Genomic DNA, 13,535 nt, shown 5'->3' on the forward strand with positions numbered 1-13,535 from the left:
ACGGACCCTTCCCCCACACTTCATCCTAAGGATGCTATAGTGTGTTTGCAGCAGGGAAGTAGAGAGGCCGGCAGCATTAAGGGGGGTGGGTGCACACGGGAAAGGGGGACTTGGGCGACTGGGGAAATGTATGCTGCATCAGGAGGTGCAGCATAGAGAGCCATACAGAGGATCAGTTCCAGTTATTGTTACCCTCCCTCCCCGCTATGCTGGTCACCCTCCCTGACCACATCTGATTCACCCAGCTGCCTGGGCCCCCCTGCTGGTCTGGGCCTCATACAGGAGGACCAGTGGTACCCCCTTATCCACAGCCCTGATGCCGTGACGTGCCCAACCAACCAATTTTTAAACAATTTGCAGAATGCATACCCCAATTCCAGCTGTCTTTTATACTAACATGTGACAAGTTGGGATTCCTCTTCAGTCTTCCCAGGATTGGCAGTCCTTTCTGCTGCATAGACCAGTCCTTACACCATGACATTAGCGCTGGTCTATGCAGCATTGCAGTGTAAGTCCAGGCCGATTTGATGTTGTATCCTCCAGGGGGTGCTTCTGTGATACCCTGGGCTTAGAGGAAAAAACAAAAAACAAAAACTAGACTTGGGCTTTGACCGCAGTAGAGAAAATCGGGCTCACTAGCCTGGTTCTGCTGTCTGGAATTAGGTTGTAAATCGCAGAACTGGATGGACAAATATGAATCTTTTTGGCAAGGAACAACTCCCAAAAATGTCTTCTATCGGTGTATTTAGCTGTTTGCTTGGAGCTCAGCTCTAAGCATTCCTATCTGTCTTACTCTCTTGGCTTTCTGCCACTCTCCTGTTTGTGATGATCTTCCAGCACACTTATGATCCTGTTGGCTCAATTCACAAAGCTTTAACACAAGGATAAGGAACTCTCATTTAGCCAAGTGACTTGAATTTTCAAATTTAATTCAGTAACTTGACGTGTCTGTGTGAATGTAAGCGTTTATTCAGATGTGCAGGTGGTAACAGCAGGAGGTTGAGCTGCAGTTTTAGTGCCCCGATTACCCACCTAAATACAGACAAGCAACCACTCAGGACTTTACATATGCCATGGCCACAGCAAATATGAAACCCCTTGCTGCATTCAATGGGCAGCACTGGCGCTAAAGCCAACCTATTCAAATGAAGGGGGCTACACTGCACACACAGAAACATGTACACATGCACAGAGATACATGTATACACACACACAGGCATGTACAGACACACATGCACACAGATACATGTACATACACAGAAATACACACGCACAGACACATGTACACACAGACACATGTACAGATACATGTGTACATACAGACAGACACATGTACAATTGTACATGCATACACAGACACACACAAACACATACACATGTACACGTACACACACACACGCACAATAAAAAGTTGCAGTACTTTGTTGTTCACTCACAGAGCCGGGTACTGCACTCTAGGGGGAGGCAGAGAGCACAGCACACACTCCTTCCTTTGCTTTCACTGCGCTCAGCTATTGAGCAGTCTGACGGCTCCCAGTGCCAATGACAGATCCAGCCTGAGCTCCGAGCCTGCTCAGCAAGACGGCCCTAGGGGAACCAACTCGTCCCCACCATAATTTCCACTTGCCAATGGAAATTTCAAGCCCTGCCTTAGATAATGTGACTTTCTTATCTGCACTTACAGGTTGCGGGAAAGAAAATTTCTTGATTCCTGACTGTGTTGATGGGGGAATCCCTCCCTTGTGTTTTTGCCGGTGGGGAGCCTTCCCTGCCAGCAAAACACAATGATTACTGCTAGTGGCTATAGCTACTGGCAGTAATTGCCTGCTACAAATCCGACATGCTGGTTGTACTGAAGTCAGTGATGGATCAACTTCAGTACAACCAGCTTGCCCATAGATGCGTCAAATCTTGGCCAGTCCCTGCTGAACTGGCCAAGATTTGAGCCATCTATGACCGGCTTAAGAATACCCACCCACAATATTCTTTGTAGGTTCTAGGGACACTAGGATCAGTTATGGATGAAACACCGTACATGTAGTAGTTTGCCCCATCTTCCTAGGTGCCCTGTGATGCTGGTTGTGATATCAGGCAGGGCCCCCCACCTTGGTGTACAGACACCCGGGATCAAAGCTAAGCTAGACAAATGCTCCTTTGCTAGAGAGCATTTGTCTCCAGATCAAAAACCAAGGTGTTGCGCTCCACTATCAGTGGTGATAATATAAAATATATAAACATGCATAAATAAAAAATAAATAAATATGAAAATATATACATGAATTAAATTGCATTAAATAAAATTTTGTATCCAGATCCCAGTTCTTGTCCAAGGCAATCACCAGCAAGATGAATGCACAGGGATGTGCATTGTGTCAGCCCCACCTCTCTCTGCATTCCTTGTGCTGGTGCTGGCCTTGGGCAAGTGATGGGAGCCAGAGACAGATGCTCACTGGCAAATAGGGCCTCTCCTTGCTAGCTGTGGTGTTGAGCAGCCATGGGCTGAGGGAGAGTGTCTGACCTTTTCTACACCGCAGTTAGGTTCCATGCACACGGAGCGTTTTAATAACGCTGGTAACGTTAGCTGTGTGAAGTCACGTAAAACTCAAGTTTTTTTTAGCATTTTTGCATTAGTGTTTTGCTGCATTTTTGCATTTTTTTAGTTTTTTTTATACATAAAATATTTGCTCAAAAAACATCTATTGGCCATTTTTTACTGCATTTTTCAGCGTTAGAGTGTTTTTAGTCCTCATGCACTCTGGACGTTTTTACAGCTACTGTTTTTGGCTTTTGATGTTTTTCTCTACAGCCAGTAAACCCCCCAGCATGTTATCCTATGTGTCCATGTACACATAGACTGTGATCAATGTTTTTGGCAGGGACGTTTTTTGCTTAGAAAAAAAAAAAACAAGATTAGTGGGATTCTAGAGGAGTTTTTTAGCTGTAAAAATGCTCAAATGCTGAAAAATGTGGCAAAACGCAGTAAATCGAGGCAAACCAGCATTTTTGGATGTTTTTTTATTATAAAAACATTTTTTTTTTGGCCACAAAAACCTCTAAAACACACAAACGTGAAAAAACACGGCTAAATGCTAATACAAAAGGCTGAAAAACTCATGTTTTTTTAACATGACTTTACACAGCTAAAGTTACCATCGTTATTAAAACATCCTGTGTGCATAGAGCCTAACAGCTAAAAAACTCCTCTAGAAACCCACTAGTTCTGGGTTTTTTTCCAGCAAAAAACGCCCCTGCCATAAAACGCTGATTAAAGCCTATGTGTGCATGGACACATAGGAAAACATGCTGGGGAGTTTACTGGCTGTAGAAAAAAACACCAAAATCCAAAAACAGCCGCTGTAAAAACATCCAGTGTGCATAAGGACTAAAAACGAATCTAATGCTGAAAAACGCAGTAAAATACGGCAAACCGACATTTTTGGACTTTTTTTGAGCAAATATTTTTTGTATAAAAAAACGCTAAAAAATGCAAACGTGGAAAAACGCAGCAAAATGCTAATGCAAAAACGCTAAAAAACTTGCGTTTTACTTGACTTGTTACGTGTGTTACAGGGAACCTAGGAAAGTGGAGCAAGTACAGCATGTAATTTGTCCCATCCGGAACTGAATGCTGTAAAAAAACAACAAAAAAAGGCTTCTTTGTTAAGGCTCTATGCACAGTAGCATTTTTTTTTTAAGCTCAAAAAATGCTAGAAAAAGCGTTGGATAAGAAATGCTGGTAATATTTTTTTTTAGTAGGAGAGTTTTTGTTTTTACAGTACATGTAGGAACATGTAGGAAAAAAAATTAAAAGTTAAATAAAAGCTGTTAGGAGTGATTTAGGAGTGTTTTAGCATTTTTTTTTGCCAGAAAAATGCTTTTAAAAAACTCTACAACATAATTTTTTTCTGCTGCTAAATGTTGAAGCTTGAAAAATGCTACCAGCCTAAAACATTGTGCATGGACACATAGGATAACACTATTTAGTTCTAGGAACAGAAAGAAAAATGCTGATAACAGCTTCTTGGAACTTAAAAAACTGCTAGTGTGCATGGAGCCTCAAGCTTTTCAGACCTAATATGCTGTTTGGCCATGTAATCAGAAATTCAAGATTTGTTTTATTGCAAATACTGTTTGTAAAGTTTACCTATTGCGTTACTTTTTATGTTGTAATGAATTTTGTCAGCAGCTTATATTGAAAATGTATTTTCAGCAAGAAGACGATTCTCCTAGCATTGAGAAGCGAGAGGGTCATGCTACGGATGAGGAGAAACTAGCATCAGCTCCAGCGACCAAGCAGACAGACACTGGGGTCAAAGGTCACAATGAGGAAGAACAGGAGTTTTTTGAGTGTCCCAATGAGTCCACATCAGGTACAGGTACCATTACCATCCTGTGTGTGTTGTAGGAATGCTTTCTTCCCATAATTAACTCATTGCTTGCTTTTTAGGCCCCGGAAAGTCATCATCTGCAGGGGACAATAACCCTACCTCCCATGTGAGTAACTTTGTACTGTACATTATTATTATTATACGGGATTTATATCGCGCCAACAGTTTGCTCAGCGCTTTACAATATAAAGGGAGACAATACAGAAACCATACAGTTCAATACAAGAGGGAAAGGAGGGCCCTGATCCTTGGAGCTTACAATCTAAGAGGGAGGGGCTGGTGGTACAAAAGGTAATAACTGCGGGGGATGGACTGGTAGGAGAAATAGAAGATTCTGTTATTAGCTGAAGGCAGGATAGGCTTCCCTGAAGAGATTTTCAGAGATCACCTAAAAGTGGGCAGAGTAGGCAATAGATGGATAGATTGGGGTAGAGAGTTCCAGCGGATGGGGCAGGCTCTGGAGAAGTCTTGGAGATGAGCATTGGAGGAGGAGACAAGGGAGCTAGAGAGCAGGAGGTCGGGGGAGGAGCGGGGAGGACAGTTTGGGTGATCTTTGGAGACAAGACATGTATTTTGTTCTCTTCTCAGCTTCTACAATATCTATGCAAAACATGCTACAGGCTATGATTTATGGCACAAGATACCTAATACCTTATACAGTATGTACTTCTCTGGATATCAAAGTGAAAAACATTCATCCAAAAGAAAGTGAGTGTTGAGCATACCAAATTTACACAGCCCCATCACACAGCATAGGAGGATGACACCAAATCCTTTGTTACAGTTAAAGTGATTGTAAAGGATCAAAGATTTTTTTTTTTAAACAACAAACATGTTATAATTACCTGTTCTGTGTAATGGTTTTGCACAGAGCAGCCCTGGTCCTCCTCTTCTGAGGTCCACCGCTGGCCCTCCTGGCAACCCCCCCCCCCTTCGAGTGCCCCCATAGCAAACTGCTTGCTATGGAGGCACTTGTGTGTGTCCATTGACTCACAGAGTGCGGCTTAGCTCCGCCCCCACTCTTTCCTCACTAGCTGTGATTGACAGAAGGCGGAGCCAATGGCTCCTGTGGCTGTCTCTGAGCTAATGAGGAGGGAGAAAACCAAGACCGCGTCTGCTGTCATACACATGACTGGATTGAAATCGAGCTCAGGTAATTATAAGAGGGGGCTGGTGGGGGTGGGGAAGCTGCATGCAGAAGGTTTTTTACCTTTAGAACAACTTCAGTGTTGTCGTATCCTCTCCCTCCACCTCCAACATGCTGGTTGGACAGTGAAGGAGCAGCAGCAGAAAGGTGAGGTCATCTTTCTGCTTACTCTGCTCTCTCCTCCTGTCCATTTGCTCCTTGTCAGTTCATTTGCACGCAGTGCACCTGTTTGGTGTACCCCAAACAGGTACACCAGAACAAGTGTGATTATCCCTCTGCTTATTGGCCTAGGAGAAATATTCGCCAATACTGGTCTATTGGGGGCACCACGTTGGTGGAAAAGACACATCACTTCTGAGCTGCTTGTTCTGATCCAAACCATGTAATCTCTATATTTCATATTGGCCCATGAATGGAAACGTATTTAATCCCAAAAGTGGTTAAACCCCTTTAAAAGTATGTTTCAAAACAATAGAGGACTAATATACTACACATATATGTCAAGCATAGGGTGCAACCAGGGGCGGACTGACCATTTGGAAACTCGGGCACTGCCTGAGGGCCCGGGGTCAGTAGGGGGCCCCATGAGATGCCCCTGGTACCTTTTTCATAGGCTTTTTTGAGTTTGGGCAAGGACACAGGGGCCCCATGATCCCCTTTTGCCCGGGGGCCCGGGATGCAGCAGCTGGGCAAAAACAGCCGCATCTCCCATTGTGACATCTCTGCATGTGGATGGTCCCGTATGGACAGAAGCTTTAACCCTTCCCTCTTCTATCTGTAATAAACAAACAGTTTAGATTGGTCTTGGGATATACCTATAAGTTATAAGGGACATTTCCCGAGGGTGACACTGCCCTCTGGTGGAATGTTTGTCTCATAATCATGATCAGACATTGTTGGGGTTATATATATATATATATATATATATATATATATATATATATATATATATATATATATGGCTTTTTTTTCAGCGGGAACGTGGAGGAACGCAGATCTGGCACCTCCAGCACTGAATGTATGTAATGGCAAGGGGTGCTAGGGTGTGCTGGGGGATCTATTGTCACTGGGGAGTTAATTGTTGATGGGAGGGATCTATTATTGCTGATTGCCGGCGGGTCTATTGATGCTGGCTGGGGGAGTTCCGGTGTTGATGGGTGGGGATCTATTGTTGCTGGAGGGGGTCTATTGTTGCTGGCTTCAGAGGATCTGTTTTACTGCTGTTCTTGTTATCATTAACAAATTCCATACAAATGACTTAGCGCTGCAAAATGATACTTGGTTCTGTATTCTCTAAAAGGTGGTGGAACCAAGGAACAGTGCAGAGGTGTGTAGGGGGCAGAGACAAGGGGTGACTTGGAAAGGGAGAGTTCCTGCACCCATTGTCTGAGAAAAAAAATGATATATATAATGTGTGTGTGTTATTTGTGAAGACTAATACGATCTCTGAGAGTTAGTCACAACACAAAGCTCAGTAATCACAGATGGCTGCCTACTTCATTAAAATACATTTTACTGCCACCAGGTTAGCTGTGCATTTTTGGAGTAAGAGAGTGAGCCATTGGGGTTGATTTACTAAAACGAGAGAGTGCAAAATCGGGTGCAGCTGTGCATGGTGGCCAATCAGCTTCTAACTTCAGCTTGTTCAATTAAGCTTTGACAAAAAGTCCTGGTTCATAGCGGTGCGACATGCAATTTACAAATTGCACCTGAAGTTACATCTAATGTATTTTTATGGCACTGTCCTAATCCGTGCGATTTGAAGTAGCACAATTTAAAAAATAGCACACTATTTTTTCTAATTTCATTGCAACTTTCATTGACTTCTGTTAAATGAAGTTGCAAGCTGCAGTGATCTTAGCGGTACAAATCATACTGATCTGCAGCTTTGAAATCGCGATACTTCAAGTGAAGTAGCACGATTTCAAAGTTATTATTATTATACAGGATTTATATGGCGCCAACAGTTTGTTCAGTGCTTTACAAATTAAAGGGAGACAATACAGCAACAATACAGTTCAATACAAGAAGTATAGGAGGGCCCTGCTCCTTGGAGCTTACAATCTAGGAGGGAGGGGCTAGTGGTACAAAAAGTAATAATAACTGTGGGGGGATGGACTAGAAGATTCTATTATTAGCTGAAAGCAGGATAGGCTTCCCTGAAGAGATAGGTTTTCAGAGTTCGCCTAAAAGTGGGCAGAGTAGGAGATAGTCGGATAGATTGAGTTTGAGAGTTCCAGAGGATGGGGAGGCTCTGGAGAAGTCCTGGAGATGAGCATAGGAGGAGGAGACAAGGGAGCTAGAGAGCAGGAGGTCGTGGGAGGAGCGGAGAGGACGGTTTGGGTGATATTCGGAGACAAGATTGGTGATGTAATTTGAGGCATTTGGGTTATAAATGGCTTTATATGTTATAAAGTTATGTAATGTTATATTTTAAAGTTGCATTCAGTGTGAACCAGGGCTTAAACCTGGAAGCTGATTGGTTTCTCTGCACAGCTGCACCAGATTTTGCACTCTCCAGTTTTAGTAAATCCATTCCATTGCTCTCAATTCATATCCATCGATCAGTGGACACGTTACAGAGCTGACTACAGCTGTACATAGCTACTGAAAGTATAAATGAAAGCTCTTCTTGTAAGGAAGATGGTGGATACCTCTTCTGCTGCCTCTACCGCCAAACACCGCTCCACTGGAGAAATCCTCCCGTCAAGTCTCTTTACAAACCCAAAACACTTGCTAGAGTGTCAGTCTCCTGGTCTCCATGTGTGTGTGAGAGGGACCACTAAGAGCAGGGGGGACCAGGAAATCAACACTGTTGGAAATGTTGGTTGCTGAAGAGACTTCAGAGGACAATGTTGGCACCTTTGAGGAGCGGGTACCCGATTTTTGACAGGTAACCACACCTACTTCTGCTGTGATCAGAAGCGGATGTTCTCCCCCCCCCCTCCCGTGAATGTTTCCACAGGACCATTCACAATGTGCAGTGCCGCTCGCGCATACGCAGCGGGCACCCAGTTGTGAAGCTGCAAGCTGTCACAGCCGGGTGCCCACACTTAAGATGTTGGCACCTGGAACGCAGTACAACTGGTGAACCCGGCTGCAGTGAGGACACCGCTGGATCCTATGACAGGTGAGTGGCTGTTTTTTTTAAGTCAGCAACTACAGTTTTTGTAGATTCTGACTTCTATTTATTCTCCAGAGACTGGAGCTCCATTTTAAAGTGGTTTTAATCAGGTGATGCACAGAGATTAAACAAATCCTCCTACATAGGTTGTACCTTTTAATCTGCCGCAATTTGTCTTCTACATTCTTGTAAAACTTAGAGATGAAAAGGATTTTTGTCAGACTCTCAAAGTAGGGGGCGGGGAGCTGCAGTTACACTTCACAAGAGCTCTGAGAGCTGATTGGAGGGAAGGGACGCTCCCCCCACCTTCACACAGCACACAGGAACAGAGCTGAGGCTGTCAATCCCAGGCTGTGTGCAGCTCCCTCCCCCTGTCACCTTTTTTTAGCTCTTAGCTGTCAGACGTGACTCATTCAGATAGCAGAGGAACTAGTTAGCAGAGAGAAATGACAGTGCTTTGGAGAGAGGCAAGTAAACACTATATAGATATGTGCTTTATTCAGATTTCATGTCTGAGGTTTATAACCACTTGAATATTTGCAATGAGCCATAAATGCCATACAATGGGGAATGTGCACAGGGCAATAAAGTGGCATTTAGCAGCATGGACAGCCAGGTATGTATCTAATATCTTCTTTACAGGGAGCACTTTTATGTACATTTTCACTTTAGGGACCAAGTCGCTTTAAGGAGAGCCAATGAGGATTTACATATGAAAGCTTGTTCTTGAAGATGCAGACTCTGGGGATGTCATTGGGATCCTCTGTTTGATACATAGAGAGTCACCCGCAATAATGCAGCCAGTGAAGTGCTGAGACATGTGCGATGAATATATGATCAGGATAATGGTTTCACAGCCCCACGTTGCTTAGGTCATCAGTGGCAGGTACCACATTTCTGTACTGGCAGGTTCCTTCTACCAGGTCAGGGGCTTCTAGTAATTAGCCTAACATTAATAAAATGATTATTATTTTTTTAAAGAACAGTATGGCCTTACTGCTGAAATAAAATGACACATATATAAAGCCCAGAAGTGTTCTTTAAAATGTGCTTAGTGCTCCAGTGACTCTGAGACTCCGAAAGGAACTCCGGAGGAGAACCTGATCACTAGTCCTGTCAGTCATATATGTGCCCGGCTCTCCTCTGATCAAAGTACAGAGAAAGATCTGTAGGACCCCACAGGATCCACATGTGGCCTCAATTTAAGAATGGGATGTTAATGCAGGCTGGGGTATAAAGTAACCATGGAATAATATCCGCTCTTTCCTAGAACTGGGACCTCTTAGAGTTCCAATTGAATGTCCACATTAGCTACCTACTGTCCCCCCAGCTACTTTTTTTCTTTTTTTGTATCAAACACAATAAATGTACAGAGCGCCCAGGAAATTGTATGTCCTTCTTGCGTGATTGCTTGTCCCAGACATCTGCACTGAGCTGCAAGGCAAATTACAGGTCTTTCATTTTTTGTTGCAATCATTCACAAGTCCTGGTGACCACACCTAAACATTCCAAGTGGCCTCATGTGTGTTGTGGCCTCATCTATTCTTTCTATTCCATTTCCTCCAATTTAATGAAGGAGGCAGTACGGGAACCATCATTTTTAAGAGAAAAGGCTGAGGGGTGTTGAGTAGGGCTCCAAAGCAGGCCTGAACATGTTTTCCTCTGGATTACACTAAGGGGTTGATTTACTGAAGGAAATAGACTGAGCACTTTGCAAGTGCAGTTTGCTCCAGAGCTTAGTAAATGAAGGGGAGCTCTGCTGACTTCCATCATTCAATCATGTGCTAGCAAAAATGCTTTTTTTTTTATTTTCCTTGCATGTGATTGGGTATTCTTTGTAAAATGAAGCTTTAGCCCTCTTACTAAGCTCTGAAGCAACTCTTGGAGAGTGCCTAGTCTATTTTTCTTTAGTAAATCAACACCTAAGAGTGGGAGGGAGAGATTTACTAATAGTTAAAGTGGTTCTAAAGGCTGAAATTTTGTTACCTGCCTGTTTGCATTCTATGCATGAAGGTAAAAAAACTTCTGTACACAGCATTCCAAACTCCCCCCAATACTGAACCCTATTGCGATCCAGCGCTGTTCATAGGAGCAGCGACTCTCTGCTTTGTCCCTCCTCACAGGGCAGAGCCATTGGCTCTTGCTGCTGTCAGTCAAACTCTGTGACTCGGGAGTGGTGGGTGGGGCCATGCCCCGCTGTCTGTCTATGGATGCAGACAGCAGGGTTCAGGAGTGAGCCTGCACGGGTGCCCCCATAGGAATGTACTTTCTGTGGGGGCACTGGATTAGGAGGCGGAGCCAGGAGCGTTGGCGGGGGACCCGAGGAGAGGAGGATCGGGGCTGCTCTGTGCAAAACCATTGTACAGAGCAGGTAAGTATATGTTTATTATTTTTGTAAAAAAAATTTTATATAACCTTTAGAAACACTTTAAGTTGTCATTTAAGATTTTGCTATACAGACATGGCACAAATAGGGGATCTACAAAGGATCTGTCATGGGGGAAAAGGTTGTTACTTGCTGTGTTTTATAGCGAGAGATCAACTACAGAATGAAATGATCCACAAATCTCTTAATCCAAACGCTCCCTGCGCGGTATATTATGGAGATCAGTCAGCAGGTGGCAGCAGATGAGAATTTATTAATAGGATTCACATACACATATTGCCTTCTTTTGAGACCACATTTTTCACATTTTTAAAATTAATTTTAAGTAGTCCTTAATCTTTATGTGTCAGTACATTTCCTGTATTGAATTGTCAAAGCTTAATGCTGAAATTTTAGTTTTGGGTGGGTCAGATTTCTGTATTTAATTTCCCAGGTCTACCCACCTGCCATGGACATTATGAACATTTATTTATCTTTTATTTATTACACGTACTTGTATAGTGCTATCAAATTACGCAGCGCTTTACATACATATGGTACATTCACATCAGTCCCTAACCCTCCAGGAGCTTACAGTCTAAGGCGGGTGTCGGCAACCCGCGGCTCCGGAGCCGCATGCGGCTCTTTTTCACCTTTCCTGCGGCTCCGGAGCACACTGCCCACCAGGTGACAGGCAATAGGGTCGGCAAGCCGCGGCTCTTTTAATGCAGCTCTTCTGTGTGCCGGGCGCCCGCTGGCAAACATTGTTTGTCAGGATGTAGGCGGGGCAGCCCGGATGTAGGCGGGGCAGCGTGACGAACTCTTCTCCTCTCACAGTCCGCCCTGAAGACCAGAACGGCGCGGGAACCCAGCGAGAGGAACGCGCGGAGCAAAGGTAAGTGAATTCACACAATATGGGGAATGAATTACTTTAGGGGGGATGAATTACTATATGGGGGATGAATTACTATAGGGGGGATGAATTACTATATGGGGGATGAATTACTATATGGGGGATGAATTACTATAGGGGGGATGAATTACTATAGGGGGGATGAATTACTATGGGGGATGAATTACTACGGGGGATGAATTACTATATGGGGGATGAATTACTATATGGGGGATGAATTACTATAGGGGGGATGAATTACTATGGGGGATGAATTACTATATGGGGGATGAATTACTATGGGGGATGAATTACTATATGGGGGATGTATTTTCAGTTTTAAAAATGTTTCTCTCAAAATAAATTTCAATCGTGGTTTTGGCGAGATTTGGCTCAGTCGAAAAAAAAGGTTTCCCACCACTGACCTAAGGCTATGATTGTGATTATGACGATACACTGTGGCCCTGATTAACCCTTTCCTTACTGGTCCCTTAAACCCCCTTCATGACCAGAGCGTTTTTTGCAATATATGCAGTGTCGGATTTGTTTTAAATGTTGCAATGGTTTTGCGGCTCCCAGTCTTTTTTTCCCTCTCGGAAACGGGTCCAAGTGGCTCTTTATGTCTTAAAGGTTGCAGACCCCTGGTCTAAGGTTTCTAACCCCCATTCATACATACACATACTAGGGCCAATGTAGACAGGATCCAGTTAACCTACCAGCATGTCTTTGGAGTGTGGGAGGAAACCCACGCAGGGACAGCATGTACAGAGAATGCAGCAGGAGTAGTGAGGGGTCAGGGCCAAGAATTCCAGAGAAGACATTTCACCACTGAAAGCCTCAAGATGTATTAAAAGCCATTGGGTGGTTCCAGCCACCGTCATTCACCCATCACTAAAATATCAGTTTGGAGTGTGTTTAGGATGTCCGTTCTTCATATTCTGATTCATTTGACTATCACTGAATAGCTGAGCACACTCAGAGGATCACCTAATAGGCCTTTGGAGTGTAACAGAGTCCTCTCTAATTCTGGCCAACTAGCTTTCTTTAAACACCCATTTGACTTAAAGGTCAACTTGACACTCCTAATATTTTTATATCCGTGACTTTAGTAGCAAGATATCTCCGCTAGAATTCCTACTTCTACTCATATTCCATGGATGTTAAAAATCCAAATAAAGTATTTTACTTAAAGTCCAACTTAACATTCAGGTAAAACCAGGGAAATTCAATCCAAAACAAAAAGTTTTTCAAAATCTTACAGTTTTTTTTCTTTAGAAATCATGGATTTTTTGTATGTGATTTTCTGTTGTTGGCTATAAGCACTAGCAGTGATCATTGAGTTCTGCTGGCAGGGAAGCCTCCCCATCGGCAGAGCACAATAGCTTCACGGGAGGCTTTCTCCCATCAACACAGTCATCCAGGAACACGGACTGTGTTGATGGGGGAATCAAGCGATTTTCCTTCCTTCCACCTGTGATGGAAGGAAAGAAAATCGTATCATCTATGGCCTGCTTAACTCCGATGGTCGGTCAGACTGGCGGGTGTAGATTTCTGGTGATTACTTGTGATGGTGTTTGCGATTCCTGGTGACTGGAAAGTGACATTGACTGAAAATTGCA

The 13,535-nt window shown here is 43.6% G+C and overlaps 1 protein-coding gene across 4 annotated transcripts in view; it reads left to right on the forward strand.

The window, feature by feature from the left end:
• Nucleotides 1-13,535, forward strand: part of TACC1 (transforming acidic coiled-coil containing protein 1) — a 162,376-nt gene that overhangs the window by 126,235 nt on the left and 22,606 nt on the right. For all 4 annotated transcript variants that reach the window (XM_089661296.1, XM_089661293.1, XM_089661297.1 and 1 more), the window contains 2 exons: nucleotides 4,211-4,370; nucleotides 4,448-4,494. In XM_089661296.1, the coding sequence (XP_089517422.1) occupies nucleotides 4,211-4,370; nucleotides 4,448-4,494 (207 nt within the window). The remainder of the gene's footprint in view (nucleotides 1-4,210; nucleotides 4,371-4,447; nucleotides 4,495-13,535) is intronic.

Source organism: Staurois parvus, unplaced genomic scaffold (genome assembly GCF_062004578.1).
Source record: "Staurois parvus isolate SC_StPar_1 unplaced genomic scaffold, SC_StPar_1.0 ptg001328l, whole genome shotgun sequence".
Taxonomy (NCBI): domain Eukaryota; kingdom Metazoa; phylum Chordata; class Amphibia; order Anura; family Ranidae; genus Staurois; species Staurois parvus.